The 19,548-nt window shown below is 47.2% G+C and overlaps 1 protein-coding gene across 2 annotated transcripts in view; it reads right to left on the bottom strand.

Annotated features, from left to right (window-relative positions):
* Nucleotides 1-13,240: 13,240 nt before the first annotated feature.
* Nucleotides 13,241-19,548, bottom strand: part of CCT2 (chaperonin containing TCP1 subunit 2) — a 30,706-nt gene continuing 24,398 nt past the window's right edge. For both annotated transcript variants that reach the window (XM_089560941.1, XM_089560940.1), the window contains exons 9-11: nucleotides 19,175-19,312; nucleotides 15,006-15,105; nucleotides 13,241-13,548 (exon numbers count right to left, since the gene is read on the bottom strand). In XM_089560941.1, coding sequence (XP_089417067.1) covers nucleotides 13,379-13,548; nucleotides 15,006-15,105; nucleotides 19,175-19,312 — 408 coding nt within the window. In that variant the 3' untranslated portion in view covers nucleotides 13,241-13,378. The remainder of the gene's footprint in view (nucleotides 13,549-15,005; nucleotides 15,106-19,174; nucleotides 19,313-19,548) is intronic.

Genomic DNA, 19,548 nt, shown 5'->3' with positions numbered 1-19,548 from the left:
CTGTTCCAGATCGGTCGAGACGGACAATTTTTACAGCTCGCTTCGCCGGAACGCAAGAAAAAAACCGTAAGAATCCTCAACATCCAAATTATACGTGGCAACCGTAGTGCTTAGCGAAACGATGAGCGGGTTCGGGGAAAGGCCTACGCGTTCGAGCTATGCTTCAAGCGTGGAACCGAAACAGGTGACACAAAATCGACGAGTCTGCACTGGCACCTTTCTTTTTATACACCAGAAACTTCCATACCGTCACGTGTTTGTGGAAGTTAGCAGACTGTTCAGAGATTGAATCATGTGAGTTGTTTCTCAGAAAAAGAAAACACAGAACCTGGTGACATGTTTCATTATTTGAACAGTAGTTTTTAAAACGGTATCTATTATTAGTACGGCGCAAGTCACAAATAAAACATAAAAATCTACAAAATAAATAAAGCTCGTAGCGGGATGAACGATCTTACCTGGTTCAATCATGGCGTACATTTTGGAGCTTGACTGACCAGTCTGGCGCGAAATACGAATTTGTCCGTTCAGTTGCGAGTTTAACGGCTTAAGATCACTGTTTCGTACCTAACAATAAAATGTAATAATAACGAAGGGAGGCCTTCGTTATTCGCTCGAACTAAAAAAGTTGAAGGGACGTTCACGAAACTCGACACTCAGCGCCACCTATTAAAGGGGTCATGCTGTGTGGAAAACATGAGACGTATAAAGGGGCCATAGTATTACATAAACAGCTTTGTTAGGTCATGTCGCAATTTAGCAACACTTAAGTGACTCACATGAGAAATCATGTGACGCGCATGGGTTACGTGCACAATAACAATAGGTCACGTCATAGTATTGCATAAGCAGCTTTCATAGGTCATGTCGCAATTTAACAACACTTAAGTGACTTACATGAGAAATCATGTGACGCACATGGGCTAAGTGGGCGATAACAGTAGGTCTCCTCACTTTGCCATACGATGACGTCCTTCATGGCGTCGTCCACTTTAATCTCCCTGAACAAGAAAGGATGATCTCATATTAGAGAAATTTAGCACAGCGCTATCCGCGTTCCTCTAATCTGATCCTCTTACGCACATCCCTGATCCCCTGCGCAGTGGCAGGGGTGCGCCCCTCGTGAACATATGCGCATGCGCAGACAGCGGGCGCGGCAGGGGATCACGTATCGTATTATGCTAAATCTCTCTATTATCCCGACTATACTCCAACAGTGATGGCCTCCATGACAGTGAAGTTTCTGCAGCCTCTCCCAATTGAGAATTTCTGCACTAGCCAGGCTCAAAATAGTGGCCTTTCTTTTTCAGCCTTCAGTTCTGCGTGCGTATTTGCTGCTCACTCGCACTTCTGGGCTTGGCAGTGGCTGTCGTCGCTGTGACCCTGGTCTACGGAAGTAAGCTTCTGATCCAGTTTATCATTTTTCAAGTGTTATACGTGACAGTCGAGCGAAAGTATTGCGCCAGAAAAATGTGCATTCTACATTAACATGAAGTAAATTGCAGAGTGGAAATAAAACCGCACTGAATGGCATTGTAATTCTTTAGGCCTTGGAGTAAAGTAACGGAGTCATGGGTGAGCTGTTGGGACCCGATTGCTGAAACGCAATGGATGGCATATATGTATACAACAGAACAACACACACATAGCGCTACGTTTGTGTAGCTGTTGTGTTGTGCCATCATGTGCGCTGTGTCGACCGCCATACGGTTTCAATGGCATTATACGCAGTTTAGTAGCTTTTTGCAGGGAAACAACCCATAATCATCATCATCAACCTGACTACGCCCACTGCAGGGCAAAGACCTCTTCCATGTCTCTCCAATTAATCTGGTCCTTTGCCAGCTGCCACCGTATCCCCGCAAACTAACTGTCATCCACCCACCTAGCTTTCTGCCGCACCTTGCTGCGCTTGCCTTCTCTCGGAATAGTCCCTATCGTCGTTGTGTCGCATGTGTCTCTTCGGGACGCTAAGTCAACAATTTACATTTCGCACAAGCACGAGTAGACTTAGTCGTCAACATGACACGTTGAAACTAGGAGACATATGATGACGGTGGTTATTGTAGGATTTTTCTCCCTTGTTTTATCCGGTCTTACTCTCGATACCTGCACATTTCACGGCTTGAGGTCTGTACACCAACATGAGACACAACAACGGTGGTGACCTGGCCGGCTGCAGGATATGTACAGTCTTTGTCAAAAGTAAACAGGCTGCATGGTTTGCTTCTAGATCGTACAGTGGAGCCCTGACAGCTTCATTGAAGCTGAAATGGTTGTTAAAGGTAAGGACTGGGGGTATTCTTACCTTCCAACAACTTTTGATGTTTAGGAAAGTCACAAGGGCTCCATGTACATGCTAGAATCAAACCATACATCCTGGTTACTTTTGACAGGGACGGTACCTCCTTTCTAGCTGACGACGACTAGTCTTAATCTTTTTTCCGCCTTCTCTCTCTCGATCTACTCTCCCGCTCTTTCAATGCAGATCGTGTGCTGACAAGGCAAAACGCTGGCATGGGACTTAAGCTGCAAGCGCTGGAGCACAACAACACTGGTACAAAGGGCGACGACCAGCATCTACACGACCAACGTCGTCAAAGTGACGGCGCTGAGCGTGATTCGCACGCCGGTTCCGTGCAAGAACTGACCAGCAATGGCAAGTTAACCGTCGTTTTGCTTGTCCGAAGGTGGTATTTGAAAACACAAACTGAATGCAGACATGGTAGATACGGCTAGTAGACGTATAATCATCGATAAGCTGGCCTGAAATGACTGAGCGACGACCGAAACGTACCAGTGGCACCGTGAAGCTCCGAGAACATGAACATGATGGAAGGACGCAGAGAGTGAAACCAGAACCAGAGAAGAGGTGCCGTAGGGGAGGGCTCCGGTGTAATTTTGACCACCCAGTGACCTCTAACGTGAGTTGACATCGCACAGCACGCGGGAGCCTATTGCGCTTCGCCTCCATCGAAACGCAGCCGCCGTGGGTGGGTTCGAACCCCGGTTCTGCGGCTTGGCGTGTGTTGTGTAATTCAAAGTGAGCACAAGGCTACGATGAGGAGGAGGAGTTTCTAAGGAGAGGAGAGGCACGTCTACTGTCGTCTAAAGCACTCCATTTGTTCTCAGTTATTCGCGGAGCGATCGCAAGGGGCGCTGCACTGCTGCATCCACTATAGTGATTCCAACCTCTATCGTGGTCACTGGACTCGCCCAAAAGCGAAGTGACGTGCAAAAGCGAAGCTTGCGCCTCCGCTGCGTTGCTGTATTTCGCTTCAAAGCTGCTATATTCGAACTGTAGTTGTTTTGCAGTGTTTGCCCTGTCCATGCTTCATCATATATATCCGTGTTCACGGCGCACGCGTCATCATTCAGCTTCGTTTCTGTGTTTGGGCTTGTGATTGACAAGCATTTTTATAGCGGAGTCTTTCTCCTCGCGTATCTGTTTTTGACGCGGTAGCGTCACAGGCCCCGTTCTCCAGAAAGTCCGATGTCGGCGTTGTGTGCGAAAAATCACAGGCATGGCTCTGGCAGGTGATCCCCAGTGAGCAACCTTGGAGCCATGTGGGCCACTATAGGTCACGTGACCTTGCGGCGTCATCACAACCTGCCCAGCGTGGCAGTTGGTTGCTCAAGGCCCACCGCTGGGAGCACCTGCCATGGAAGGACAGTGGCGCATCGCTTTACCGCTGCACCACTGCGCCAGGAGGGGTATGGGGACTTCCAGGAATCTATGAATGTAAAGTCGAGAATGACCTTCTGCATATATGGGAATTAACCCATTACGCTATCGCGATCATACCCTTATGGCGGAGCTTAAAGGGGCTGAGAAACACTGCTTGGGGGGGATACCGGCTACACTTCAGGTGGGTTCTTTATGTCACACAGATGCTGACTTAAAAAGAATTACAGGAATCGATGCACAAGAACAGGAGTTATTCAATGAAGAAATTTCAAAATACAAGCAAACAAAACGCTGCCCTCAACTCGATTTTGGCGGGGCTTCCCACTCCTATTTCGCTCTCCCAATGACGGCACCTGGCGCAACCAATCAAAACAGCCAGCCAGAGCACGTCGCGGAAGTTGCACTCCATGGTTGCCTGCTCTCTGTAACTCATTCTTGCGGAGACTGGCAGCGTCGTTTCCATGCCAGAGCGCCTCTGGTGGTGTATTTTTATTTTACTTGCTTTGCAGGGCTTTTATCTAAGACAAACAAGTTGTTTTTGTTGATCTAATATAAAACGCAGACAGGTGACAAAATGTGTCTCTATTTATTCACACAATTTGCAGTATATTTACTGTTTGTCCGATCATCAAGCTCGCGCCAGGTGATGTCATATCCGCTGATGCAATTTGTTTTTGGGAGGGCAGTAAAATATTAAAAAACGGAATATATGCGGTATTACCGACGCTATTAGCACCATTTTAACTTACTGTATGCGATCAACAGGCAAAACAGTCAACTAAGATTGTGTTTCTGGGCCCCTTTAAGTGTCTTCTCCATCTTTTTTCTTTTTCGCAGATGCTCCTGGAACCACGAACGTGACTTCAGAAGCACCATTCTACAACGATGAAATACTCGACATATGGTGAAAAAAAAATGATATTTCAAGAAGTAAATAATGGCGCATAATATGAACCGCATTGAGTTGTGACAATCTAATCTACATATTCGTTGCATGATGCAGCGTTCCTGGCCGCGCATATTAACGGCATGAGGGTTTCGGATAAGATATGCAGAGAGTGGGCGTCTCCAATACAGCGACAAGAGCAGTTGTTGACGTATATGTCTAAGCTTTATAGAATGTTATAGGCCACAAGGGACCCAAACAGGAATATAGAGTACCTTTTCGGCTATGGACCACCTTTGACCTATGAAATGGTGGATTTTATTTTGTTTTGTGACAAACAGCAAAGCCCCTGAAGCAGCTTCTTAAATTGTAACAAGTCGCAGTGGCTGAGTGGCTTTGGCGTTCGGCTGCTGATCCTATGGTCGCGGATTCGATCCATAGCGACGCAGAACTTCATTTCGCGCTCTTGAATGCGAAAAAATTTTAAAAGTTGCGTGTATTGAGCACATCGTATTTGTTTTTTTTAGTCTGCTAACCTTCTATTCACCCCCCCCCCCCCCCCCCATTGCCATAGTGATTGCTTCAGGGTATAGCACAGGCAACCCCGAGAGATGAACGCGTCTGAGTGTTGCCCACAGGGAACAATGGCATTTCGGACAGTGCCCATGAAACAACGACAACGACAATAGCTGTGCGATCCCCAAGTATACGCTATTTTGAAAAACCACCTATGGTACCTGTCGTACGTCTATACGGGCACAGGAATTCCCGAACCAGAAACTTCGCGTTGCCTGCATCTTCCATCCCGCATGCAGCCATGCGGGCAAGCGGTCGATACAACGTGCTCAGCCACTCTTGCAGCACACCAACATGCACGACTACAACCGACGGAAACCCACAGAATTCCCGTCGGTACGCACTCTGTGCTTCGGGGAAAGTTTGTTCTGCCATCGGGCTTTTCTCATTTCAAGCTCACCGCCTGGATCAGCCAGAGATGTTTGCTCTCGCAGCGCGTAGTAATAAACCGGCCCCTGGAGTGCAATTAAAAAATCCGCCAGATGGGAATAAATCGCTTGTTCACTACGGAATCCTCAAAGGGGGTTTATTTTACTCCTTCGAATAGGACCAGACGGTTTCCTCCCTCGATGAGGGTAGCTTTTCATGAAGCAGCTGTAATAATCTTTCTTTCTCCAGGGAGTTGCTATGGGGACCTCTTGAAGCTCTCCTTTGTACCAATGAGGAAATTTTAAAGTCGATTTCTCTAATTAAGTTTCGCATTAAATATTTTGGGAATGCACTCAGGAAAGTAAATTTAATAATTCGGAATGAACAAATCTAGTGAAGCCGCGGCCCTCAGCCAATACGTCATCGTTAGGACTACATGCAATGACATGAAGTTGATAGCATCGTCAGGCTCAGACCCCACTACAACGCCAAGTGCCCAGAGAAAGAGTCAGTGGATGCATAGAGGCCAAAAAGCTTACTAGGAGCCAAATATAACACCACTTCAACAAGCCACAGAAACCAAGGGGCACAGGGGATTTTTTTTAATGTATTTATTTTGTGGTGTTGATCAATTTAGAATATCACTGAATATGTTATCGCTTAAAGCTAATTGATTAGAAAACGAGAAGAAAAAACAACCACATGCCGCCGGTGGGATCCGCTTCAACAGGACGTTTTTCTTTTTATATCTATCGTTTTCAAAGCGCGGCACAATTCGTGAATGTGGGTACGCCACAACATAACTCTGTGTACGTCTCCTGATGTTGCTTCGGGCACAGCAAGGACAACGAGGAAGTGACTAGAAGATTGTAATCGACAACGGAAGAAGTGGGAAGAATGATAAGGTCTCAAACCACAAGTACGGAATTGGAGAAAAAGACACCATAAACCTAACACAGATTTTTTGCGAGCAGAACCCCTTACACAGCCGCTTATCTAAAAAAGAAGAAAAGTGGGGTCACGATGGACGTTGTAATACGCAAGGCATATAAAAGAGCATTTGGTATCCCGGTCAACGCGAGAACAGAAATACTATTAAACATGGGAATTCACAACACGGCAGCCGAAATTATTGAAGGGCATTCGATTTCGCAGAAAATAAGGGTATCAGCGACCAGGACGGTAAGGGACATACTGTATAGCCTACAAAAGGGCTTCCGTGCATTTGATACACGGAGGACAGCGAAGACATGGAAGGACAACATAACAGATGTTCCCACCCCGAGGAACATACGTCCCGAGTTCCATCAGAAAAGAAAAAAGTAGACGCCGTGGTGGCTCAGTGATTATGGCGCTCGGCTGCTGACCCGAAAGACGGGGGTTCGTTCCCGAGGCGAAATTCTAGAGGCCCGTGGTGTGCTGTGCGATGTTAGTGCACGTTAAAGAACCCCAGGTGGTCGAAATTTCCGGAGCCCTTCACTATGTCGTGCCTCATAGCCTGAATTGCATTGGGATGTTAAACCCCTATAAACCAAATCGAACCAAAAGAAGAGTCCTCAGGAGGACCTGTGGCGGAATAGAAGAGGCAGTTTACATGGACGCGGCTGCGCCTGCCGACGGGACAACAAATATAGCATACACGGATACGGAAAGGAAATTAGTTAATGGGGCATATCTATTCGATGCCATGAAGGAAATCGTTCAGGCAGTGGAAGCGGCGGTTGCTTTGGCGATGGTTCCCTGAAAGCTCTCGTATCTAATTACATAGTCCCAGACTGCATGCTGGAGCTACATTAGAGGGAGGACTGGTAAAGACGCAAGAATACTACAAACTTCCTTCCCGCAGACACAACCGACGACATGCACAGCTTGCATCAACCTCACAGCAGACATCATCTTTGGATCCAGAAAGTGTGGCGAAAGGCCGTTTTTCTCACCGCTGATAGCGAACCGGTTACTTTTAGAGCGAGCTCTACTCCTCGGGGTACAGCTTTCGGTTTCGATGTGGATGAGACAACGACCTTCAATGCCTCACAAGGTAGAACCGAACTTTGCAAGCTATGGTAGTACGACCACGTGATCACATGACTGACCATTGCGTACCTGACCTTTGACCTTGACATTTGATTTGAGACAGTAGACTATGCTTAACAGAGCTTTCACTCGTATAACTAGGTTCAAGCCACATTGAACTCCAACCATTTTTAATGGAAATGCAGAAGAGGCTAGGCAGGAAAAGGGAGACCATTCTTTCTCCCCGGTGCTGTGGGGTGTTCATTGTTCGGGCTGGTGGTGCTGAGGGGGTGAATGGGGGCACTTGGAGAGGAGGTACAGGGTGACTGAGGCCAATCCCGACAGTACGAGGACAAATGACCTTTCCTGCCTAGACTTTGCTGCACCCAAAGATGGCACCCATGACGTCACGTGACTATCTAAATTAGTGCCTAGAATATATATAAGTCAGATACAACGTCTGCAGTGAAGCTCCGCCAGGACCGCCGCACAGAATTCCTCCACAACAATAAAGCAGTCTGTAAATAAAACTTTTCTTGCGGCGTAAACAAAAGCTAATCCCAAGAAAAAAATAAGCTCTAGAATTTTGACACCTTCCTTTTTAATATAGCCACACATTAAACATCCGATTCCGTTTACTGGTGTGCTTAGTGAGCGGATTAAAACAGGATGCCACCCTAGAACTAAAAGGTGGTTAACGAAACACGAACACGCAAAAAGTGAATTCAGTACTGGATCTATAGTGTACAAGTCTACAACTCGCACCTCTGACCGAGAGCCATTTTTCTGGGAAATTCCGCAGAAGTCATGCCTGTCCTGCATGGTCGACAAGCTGCAACCGCTCAAAGTGCCTACGTAATTGTATATAGATCAAGTAAAATCTATGTGCGGTCTTATTTTTCTAACAGCGAAGCACTGATGCGGCTCTTGATCTGCGTTGCTCGCCGCCATTTATACACGGCAAGGCCTCACAAGGTAGAACCAACGTTTCTAGATAAAGACAGTTGGGAAACTTCGCCGGCGAGCCATGGAGCAGAGCGGCCCCACGCGATCGCCGTCTAGGCGGTGGCGCTGCGGTCGCTTTAGGATGAGCGCGTCGTCTGCTACTCCCAGTTCAACGTTTTTAGATAATATAATCAACATAAACTACGAGGAGGCAATCGGTACGTCATGTTTCTCTAAACCGCGGAAAGAAGGGCTTCCAATTTATTCCGATATTTACAGCCAAAAGCTCAACCTCGAGCATCCTTACCTCACGTACCCCAGACGTAGAGCGCAATGGGCGCAATGCAATGAGCCAATGGGCGCCGCGGCGGTGAAGAGAAATCGTGGCCTCTGAGATCAAGCGCGATGTTAAGGTACCGATGCTTGAGGTGGTCACGGAGGCCATAGAAAACAAACGCGGTACTCCCACCACCCAAGAGATGGCGCTCGCATCTCTTTGAGATGAAATCGGCGACAGAAAGGGGCCGCATACCCGGACAGAGTTTTCCAACTGTCTTTATCTAGAAACGTTGGGTAGAACGGAACTTAACTGCGTGGTGGTATGGCCCAAGCTATGGTAGTACGACCACGTGATCACATGACTGACCATTGCGTACCTGACCTTTGACCTTGACATTTGATTTGAGAAAGTGGAGACTATGCTTAACAGAGCTTTCGCTCGTATAACTAGGTTCAAGCCACATTGAACTCCAACCATTTTTAATGGAAATGCAGAAGAGGCCAGGGAGGAAAAGCGGGCTCGCCGCGCACTTCGAAGTAACGAAATACCATTAAAAAAAAAAGACAATTTAGCGCGGTTAGGTCAACTGCAAAATATAGGTTCGCTCGCACTTTGGTTTCGGTTCGAGCTTCGGCTTAAGAGGGCACTGCGATAGCCGCGTGTTCTGGATTCATGGCGCCCGAATGAAAGCTGCTGAAGACGATGATACGCACAGCACATTGCGAGAGTATGGCAGTCAAACATGCGGGAACGGCTGCGGCGATGACGTAGTGGTCTAATGCAGTGGCCAGTGAAGCCTATCTGTTCTCGCCGCCGCGGGTTCAGAACACACTTGTGGCCATAGTGTCTTTCCATAAAGTGTCCTGCATAGTTGGCCACAATGCCTGCTGGCAGGTTTGCCATACCCCGGTTGGCAGGTAACGTCACAGCAAGGCTTACTAAGGGAACGAACTCGCGGCCCGAAAAGGAGGAGGATGTAAACGCTACCAGACCTCCTCTTATGCGGCACTCCCAAGACAGTGGAGATATACGGTATAAACGTTGCGGAGATATATCCCGGCCAGCAAGCCACGCGATCTCACCCAGCATTGGAATGGGCTCGACGTTCGCGTATATTCCAGTGCCGTAGGCATCGATCACTGGTCTCTTCGAAACCAGATTACACGTTACAAGCTGAAAAAGCACGCCCGCCTACTTGGCCCAGAAGGGGCGGCTGCGTCGCATGGCCACTGGCTTTCGGCGTCCGCCACGGACAGCTGCATCCAAAAAGGCACTTTCCCTTGCACTACACGTGTGCTGCCGAGTACCTCTACCTCGTATTTGACCTCGCCAAGCTTGAATAAGCATGTATGACGTAAAACGTATTCCGCGTAGAAAGCTCGCCACCACTGTCGCACCCGCACATAATGCTGGCGTGCTCAAGCTGCCGCCGGTTCACGCTCAAGAATGAGAGGGCCCCAAAACTAAGTGCTGCAGATGCAGAAATGACTATCACAGTAGGATACAGCGCAAAGAGAAATGTTGGCAACAATAGGCCATTGCCGCCTGCGTCACCCTGCGTTACTCAGCTGACCACGGCGGCTCAGTGGTTATGGTACTCGGCTGCTGACCCGAAAGGCGCTGGTTCGATCCCGACCGCGGCGGCTGAATCTCTCTAATAGAGAAATTCTTGGTTGGTTTGGTTTATGGGGTTTAACGTCCCAAAGCGACTAAGGCTATGAGAGACGCCGTAGTGGAGGGCTCCGGAAATTTCGACCACCTGCGGTTCTTTAACGTGCACTGACATCGCACAGTACACGGGCCTCGAATTTCTCCTCCAAAGAAATTCAGCCGCCGCGGCCGAGATCGAACCCGCGTCTTTCGGGAGAGAAATTCTAGAGGCCCGTGTACTGTGCGATGCCAGTGCACGTTAAAGATCCCCAAGTGGTCGAAATTTCCGGAGCCCTCCACTACGGAGTCTCTCATAGCCTTAGTCGCTTTGGGACGTTAAACCCCATAAACCAAACCAAACATACAACAGCAAATGAAATAAGCAAACCAGAGGCATCTAAATTCTTGAGCTAATAAATCTGTACTGTGGTTAGTTTCTCCCTTAGGTAACAATAAAAAAACTTCAAAGAACTACTTTTTGTCGCGGAGGAATTGCGCGGCGGTCCGAATGTGGGCAGAGCTTTCCTGTGAGTCTTACAGCTGGCCTAACGTTGATACGGGCTAAGCCTAAATGCATGTCGATCTGCATTTTGATCAAGATCTGCACACTGCTTTGTAGCCAGGCAAAAACGGCCAGCGACACAAAAACATGCCAACCAGTGACGACACTACACCAAGCCAATAGAGCGCATAAAAAGCATATCACGAAACTGCTTTCCGGGAGTCCACTGTAACGAATAGTCCACATTACAAACATTGGGATGTAACCAATAAATGGCAGGCAGTGGTCATGTCCATTACAAGTGGGCTAACTTCTTCATAAAGTGAAGATCACATTAGAAAAGCAAAAAGGAATTCTTACTGAGTTAGGGCAGAAGTGCGTGTGAAAACAGGCATATACATGAATTTACGAAGCAGCAGCTGCTCAGGGGCATGGGCTGCCAGCACAGTAACAGTAGGCATCAGATTGTGCACTTACAGCCACATCGATATGGTAGGTGCATTTCAACTCTTTCACTACCGAGGAAAAATGGACGATTTAGTCTGTACTGAAAGAAAAATTCTTCTCACAAGTAACAAACCCAGCACATATTGAAATGCATGAAATTTTAGCTTATTCATTATGCTTCTGAATGAAACAAGCAGCAGTCGTGTGTGCAAGAGTTACTCAAACATTTGTCAAATATGCCAAAAGCGTGAAAAAACTATGCAGCAAAAACAATTAGCAGCTGCACTAAGCCAGAACTCAATAATATTGATTAGAGAAAAACTGGAATATACAAACTGTTGCACATCTTTATAGCTGTCATTCCCAGTTTCAGCTCTGAGGAAACATTATTGCACTTTCCATGGCCGGTCAAGTCAGGGGTCATGACTGTGCTGCCACTGTGAAAAGCAATCAGATGAAGATGTGAAGCAGAGGTAGACTTGACAGGTGCTGCACATAAAGTTTGATCTTTGTTCTCCGATAGCAGAGATTGCAGTTTCTTTTTTCCACTTTTTTTTTCGGTTGGTGAGGAATGAATTCTATGGGAGGACTGTGGGGCGTGGACTTCTTTTACCTCATCGTACCCGAAGATTAGTTTAATGAGCTGTTCCCTGAAAGTCAACTGATCAAATTTGGCATTTTGGGCAAGTTCTGGAACATCAGGATGGATGGAGTTTCATTAATCCTACAGGCCCGCTATGTGCAAAACATATAAGCAAAGCGAAAAACAGATTTCAGGAAACTTTTTGACAGCAGGCCAGAATAGATGATTCCTGTATTCCAATAGATATGTAGTTACGGCAGGTCAACAGTTCCCAAGTATATATGATGATTCCAATTAACTTCAGCATCTCCAACGAATTCACCTCTTCCCATGAGCAGTCACGCCGAGCACGTTTGCTTGTCCAAAATCTTCATTCATGCATAATTCTAGCACATGGTCTTCATTACTCCCGTCATGAAGAACAACAAGAAAATGTCTAGAGGTCTAGCGAATCTCTGAGCGCCGCGCCGGTATGGACACCTGGCTGTCGTCTTGGTTGAAAAAGCGATGCAACCTTGAGCATGTGAAGACCCTGAAGCACAAAAATAAACCACTGTCATCAATTACAAACAGCATGCATCGAAGAAAACAGAGAGCGAACGAAAACAAAACTTACATGCAAGTACACGCTCTGTCCCAGGCTGCCCCTGAGACGAAGTCTCGCTGTTGGAACTGAAACTCGACGTTTGTACGTCATTGTCCGACTCAAAATGGCTGCTTGGTCGCAGAAAAACAGAATCAAAACTGACCGAAGTGCTCAGTGTCGGCTTTCGCCTTCGCGGAGCGTGCAGCGATGTGGACGCCATATTCGGCTGCGGACGTTGCTGTGACCGTTCAGTTTCATTTTTCACGGCGCCACTTCATGTCAAAACACTGAAACCAAAACTGCAGTCAAAAGAATAGTTGTTGAGCCCCCAAACTAGATGGCGCAGCACGTCTAAAAAAACTCAATTGCACTTTGTGTGCGGGCGATTTGAATCGTAAAAAGTGTGCCCAATCGCCTATGGCGTGGTATTGAAAGAGTTGTACAGCTCAAGACAATGTGGCCAAATCCCCTTGAGGGTTGTACACATTGATACTGACTTCACATGGCCTGCAGGTGTTACAGGTCCCATGGGAAGCAATGGAAAGGCACGGGAGCACAGTTTGGCTTCACTTATAAAATTGATATGTGCAGCTGACCTACAAAAGAACTAAACTTCAGCATAAAAAAGCTTCCAACAGCGTACACATACCTCAAACGAACTTCAGCACAAGAAAGCTTCCAACACCGTACATATGCCTCAGTGAAAAAGACAAAAAAGCAGGGAACTCATTTTTATTACAAGTGATGACAGCCATGAAACATAAAAACAATAACTGAAACAAAAAAAAAAACTCCTTCGCCTTTTCTCGATTAAGTTACGCTGTGCAGAGAGGGAAAAAAAAAAAACGATTGCTTAGTGGCTCCTGTCGGGGTGGCGCTGGCGTGGTGCCGCCTTAATGATGTTGTCCACCCGCAGGATCATCTCTGCCGCCTCAGCTGCGCTCAGCAGCACTTGACGCTTGACCACAAAGGCCTCGGTGACGCCCAGCTTGGCCATGTCATCCACCTTGGCCTCTGTCATGTCTGCAGTCGCAAAAGCAAGGCGGTCACAAATAAATTTGTGCAAGCCTTTGTCAAAGTGAAGAGCTCAAGACGTTCGCTTTCAGGCCATGCAGTGGGGTTCCCGTAGCATCCATGACAGCTCTACCCGCTTTTCATAAGGCTGAGGACCAGTCCCCCCAACCCCATTGGGTTCAATGCTTTCAACAAAGATCATGCTTTTGTTTGTTTGTTTTAAGGGGGTTTAACGTCCCAAAGCGACTCAGGCTATGAGGGACGCCGTAGTGAAGGGCTCCGGAAATTTCGACCACCTGGGGTTCTTTAACGTGCACTGACATCGCACAGCACACGGGTCTCCAGAATTTCGCCTCCATCGAAATTCGGACGCCGCGGCCAGGAACGAACCTGCGCCTTTCGGGCCAGCAGCCGAGCGCCATAACCACTGAGACACCGCGGCAGGGCAGATCGTGCTTTTCATCACAACTAAACAAGAACAGTCAAGAGAAATGAAAAGGATGTGGGCTGTTGATACTGAACATGACGTATTTCGAATGTTCTAAAATCAAGAGAAAAGCAAGTGGCAAATGAGGCTAATATAGGCAAATATTACAATGTATGAGCATAATATTGCATAAGTGGATGCCAACAGAAGCATACTCCGCCAGCCAACACTTATGTAAAAAGAAAAAGCAAGACCCTCCAATGGACAACACAAATAAATGAAGAATTACACATGACTTGATCCACACACGGAGCATTTCGTTACACTCAAACTCAACAATGAGTGCCTAGGCTTAGCTGGTTAGGAGAGGCTGATACTAAAACACAATACCTGATTTGGTCAGGCCTAGCTAGGCCTCTCAATTGATCATACACTGAAGCCAATCGGGCTCAGTGAAACTCAAGCAGTAGGGCTACTGCAGGAAGTTTGCATTTGGCGCTAAAAATTTGGCGCTGCCATGCCCAGTGTCCTCAAGACTAAAAGCACTTATCAAGCATCACTAGAATGACTTATCCTCTGTCACTAATTAAACACGAGAAAAAAAGTAACAACAAAAAAATTCAGGGGGGGGGGGGGGGGCACTTTGTTGACCTAAAGTGCAGTGAGGCGAAAGCCTTTAGCGCGGTGTTGCTGCTTGTGTCACTGCTGTGTGGTCAAGATGTTAATTAAGTGCACAATTGTTTGTGAATCTTAAATGCTGGAGACACCGGAGGGCGTTTGGGAGGCATCAGTCTGATTCGACGCCTTTCTGCACTCTCCGGTGTCCTAGACAAGGAGAACTGCATATGCGTTGGCAGGAAGTAGCGTAGCCATTAGCACGCTTGATCGGCTGCAGAACGGAAGGGTGGTGGTTCGAATCCCATCGTGCACAAAGATTTGTTTTTTCTTTCTGGTCTGACTAGAAAACGCGTGACACCTCTGCTGACAACCTTCTATTAAAGGCTTCTGCCTTAAAATGTAGCTGCGAACAGGGCCTTACTGATGCCTGCCGTCTTCTTGCCCTCTGAGTGAGCCGCCCGCAGCTCGGAGACCAGTTGCGCACTGTCGAAACCAGCGTTGTCAGCAATGATCGTTGGGATCTGCAACACAAAATATACAAGCCACACGCAAGAATGAAATTCCATCCCGAACAGCAGCACAAAGCCGCCGTGACGGCAGTGCACAATGCTCAGCCTTACTTTGGAAGATGCCAAATTACCCAACTGCAGAAAAGCGTGCGTGGTTTGTTTTGCATGGCATAACGTAGCCGTCATCTAGTGTCACTCAGGCAAACTCAGCCATTCACAGCCTAACAACACCTAACGGCACTACACAAAGAAACACACTCAAAACACAGTAAAAATAAATTAGTTCGAACCTCAAGGGACCAGAAAAAATCTTTGAACTATCAAATCACCCCGGAAAACTGTCACGAACTAAGTAAATTTATTTCATCAAAGACTAGGCAACGGATGCCAGATACAAGATGAGAACAGCGCAGCAGTGACTATTTTTCACGTCTCCATCATTGGTTTATGCGTGCGTACAGTCCTCATCACCGAAGCAGAACTCTTCCAAAATCGTAAGGGCCTCCAGCATCCTTCGAGTGTTCTACTGTTACTGCATCACACATATCATAAGTGACACCATAGCATGCAAGGAGGCCTCGGCAGATAAACGAAGAGTTTTTTTTCAAAATGAGCCAGATCCACCAAAACAGAAACTTAGAACAAGGCCACAATTTCTTGTCTGAAAGGAATGCGCTGCTATTCAACCTAGTACCTCACAGGTTTTATGGGGTAGATAGAGCAGTCGAACAGCATCGATCGCCCAAAATTTACGTGCATAGTTTGAACTATACAACAATGGAAACATTGGATTTGGCTCATATCGAAGCGAAGCATTAGAATCGACCCAGCTTTCTTCTCGAAACTTTATTATTACTGCAGTATGTTTCAGGTTACATTCAAAACAATATGGAAAAAATGCTTGTGCTGTGACTTCAGCAGAAAAAAAAAATTACAAGTACGCGTCACCCGCTTTGCAATCATACATGGACAGCAGGCCTGTCTTCCTGGCAGCATAAGCAGCCTTCTTCGCAATCTGCCATGGGCTCCTTTTCTTGACAGCGACGAAAGGCAGCCTCAAAATACGCAAGTTCTTCATTTTCTTTCCTTGACACACCAAAGTGAGTCACCAGAAGGTTGGTCACGTCTCTCACCTTCAGTTCGTTGAGGTGGTGTGCATACAGCTCGCACTGTTTCGGTGTTTGTACAAGGGTCTTTCCCCTCTTTAGGACCGATACAAAATTAGAAACCGAAACCCTGTAGTGGGGTTCGGCTCTAATTTGAGGGCTTCGGCCTGTCACATTTCTCTGAATGTAAAAAACCTTCGTTTCAGTAATCTTGAAAGGCAGGTTGGACGTTGATCTCATTACTTCGGTACACTACGCCTTCCAGGGAACGTTCACCGACCTCTTCATACCCATCGCAATCCATGCGGAACTAAGTCCGTCAAAGCAAAAGTCTTGAAAAAACAAAGGAGCTCGCGAAACAGACCACGCAGTCCGCGCTATCACGCACGAGCACCGCCAGCACGAGCCTACAAGGAGGCTGCCATGTTGGCTGAATCACGTGGTCTCCGGGTCAGTCTCCTATTGGTTGAACGGATTTGGCTCATTTCGATCCATGCAGTGGAAGGATTTGGCTCGTTTTCAATTTGAAACGTGAACTGCGGGCTAGCTCAGTTGGTGTGATTTGACCCATTTTGTTCTGATCTGTTTCTTAAAGGAAAGTTGACTGGCTTAGCTTGCCACTACAGTTGGGGTTGCGTTACTTTCGGTTTGTGGATTTGGCTCATTTCTAAAAAAAAACTCAAACAACAGCACATGATGAGCATGTAGTTTCAGCGCACTGGAAGTAAGATGGAAGCAAAGGCAATGGCTCAGTAGCACTAAAGCAAAGAGAAAAGGTGGGAGGGACCTAAAGCACTGACATCAGTGAGCGTCCCATGCCACAGACTTGCATCATCGTAGGCCGAGACCGAGCCAGAAGTTTAAACTATCTGGATTAACGAGCTTTTGTACAGTTTTTGCAGCTCCACACAGAGGAGCAGTCAGCTTCTCCTAAAGCCACTCCTTATAATCCTTCCGCTCCAACCTTCTCTCGTGCAAGTCTTATGGGTAGCATGCTTCACTCTGAATTTGCTCTTTTAGCGCGCTTGAAAACTAAGGAGGAATACTAGCTCCAAGCACACACGCATACGGCTAGGATCCCAACAGTGAAGATAACGAGGGAAAGACACAGCAGCATCACACCTGAACCTAGCTACATTAAAATAGCTGTACTTTCACAACAGACTACCGTATTTACTCGCATAATAGGCGCACTTTTTTTTCAGAAAATCGGGCTCAAAGTTTGGGGTGCGCCGATTACGTGGGGTAAAATTTCCGTAAATTTTCGACTCGCATTCTCACGCTTAAAAATTAAACATATGTTAAGAACTTGACTACCCTCACATTTACCAATAAATCCAGCATAAAAGTAAAACTGAAAGCTACCTACTTACCTTTCTTTGAACAGGCGAGAGACGTCAACTGCACACACAATTTATTTACAGATACAGTAAAAGCTCGTTAATTCGAACTTCACGGGACCGGGAAAAAAGTTCGAATTATCGAATGGCCGCGAAAAAACTGACAAGAACCATTTACATTACGGTATATGTAGGGTATTTACTCGCGTAACGAACCCACTCACATAATGAACCCCCCCCCCCCCCAATTTTTGCCTAAGAATCTGAAAAAAAAAAAAAAAAAAAGCGTCAGTCGTTAACGCTTCCCTCCGTTTGGCACCGTCACGGCCCACAACGCTTTTGGCGGGGCGCCAAGATTCTGCGCAGCGATAAGTGATGTTATCGCTGCGCAGCATCTTGGCCGCCAAGAAATGCATTGTGGGCCGTGATGGTGCCAAACGGAGGGAAGCGTTAACGACTGTCATCGCTGCGCAGCATCTTGGCGCGCCGCCAAGAAATGCGTTGTGGGCCGTGACGGTGGCAAACGGAGGGAAGCGTTAACGACTGACGCTTTTTTTTTTTTTTCAGATTCTTAGGGGGGGGGGGGGGGGGGGTAGCTCCAGCAAGGGGGAAGCGAACTTTGGCAAAGTGCCAGCGCTTGTTCGGTTGCGCAAGCCTAGTTCAAAAGCGGGCGTCTTGTTCGCGGCTGAGCGCGTGCTTCCCTCGCGTCCGACCGATGGGTGGAAGCATGGACGACACTCGCAAAGAAAAAAAAAGTTTTTCGCTCGTAATTTGTAGCGCCGGTCCGAAGTCATAGCCTTCATGGGCGTTGGCTGGGACCGCGCTGACAGTGCTTATCCGTATTTTCGAATTAACAGGGCTCGAATTAACGAGTATTTAGATGCGAGTTCCGGAGGTTGCGCGGAAAAGAGGGCAGGCAGCTGCCAGTGCGGTCGCCAAACCCTACCCTCCGGTGCCGCTGGCCACCGCGCCGGTGATGGTGCCATTTAAGCTTTACCCACTTTTCCAAGGTTTTATCTAGTTCCATCTTCTGTGCCCGTTTAGGACGTAGGCAGCTAACTATGCGGAGGAGGTGCTTTTTTTTGGCCACATGCTGTGTGCCAAGCCGCCCAGACGCGGTGGCGCGTAGTTCGAATTATCCGTAACGGAACCGACTCGCTTTCGAATTAACGGGCTTTTTTATACACAGATATCTATGGAGCTTGGCCGGACCAAGTAGTGTAGTTCGAATTATCCGAAAATTCGAATTATCGAGTTTTGAATTAACGAGCTTTCACTGTATGTCATGGTGAAATAAGCTTGGATTGTGGAATGTGCATGCCTGTTTTTTTTTTTCACCTGAGAAGATACGGTAGCGGGTAGGCGTCGGCTTGTGTGTAAGTACAGTATTGATCACAGTGTCAAGTTTGGGGTGCGCCTATTATGCGCGGAAATAAAAAAATCCGATTTTTCGCGACCAAACTGGGGGTGCGCCTATTATGCGAGTGCGCCGATTATATGAGTAAATACGGTACGTTCCACATTACAAGACACTCTCATGCCAGAAATCTCTAAAGTGAGCAAAGATTTAAAAAACAACAACCAAAAATGCCTTGTGAAACAACAGAGGCTACACTGACAACAGGATGCACGTACCTGTCTGAGTGCCCTGGCAAATGCCTCCATGGCAAGCGACTCCTTCCCAGCGGTGGACTCGGCCAGTTTGCACACGGCTCCGGCCATGAGCATCTCCGAGCTGCCGCCACCAAACACCACGCGCTTGTCCTTCACAACCTGGAAACACATAGTGAAGTGAAACCCATAGTGAGCCCAAAGATGAAGGCACACCGGATACGGTAATTATGCACGCAGTCACTGACAGTAACCAATGAAATGGTTCCCTCAGTGAGCTTTAAAATATGGTGAACAACATCAGTTCTGAGTGCCAAAGTTCAAGCTGATGCAACAACGGTGGTGCAAAACATTTAGCAGCAATCAGGACTCGCACATTCTATGCTATTTACCGTAAA

This window comes from Amblyomma mixtum, chromosome 9 (assembly GCF_055824585.1).
Source record: "Amblyomma mixtum isolate Tamu chromosome 9, ASM5582458v1, whole genome shotgun sequence".
NCBI lineage: Eukaryota > Metazoa > Arthropoda > Arachnida > Ixodida > Ixodidae > Amblyomma > Amblyomma mixtum.
The sequence above is the reverse complement of the archived record's forward strand: the minus strand, read 5'-3'. Positions and strand labels throughout refer to the sequence as shown.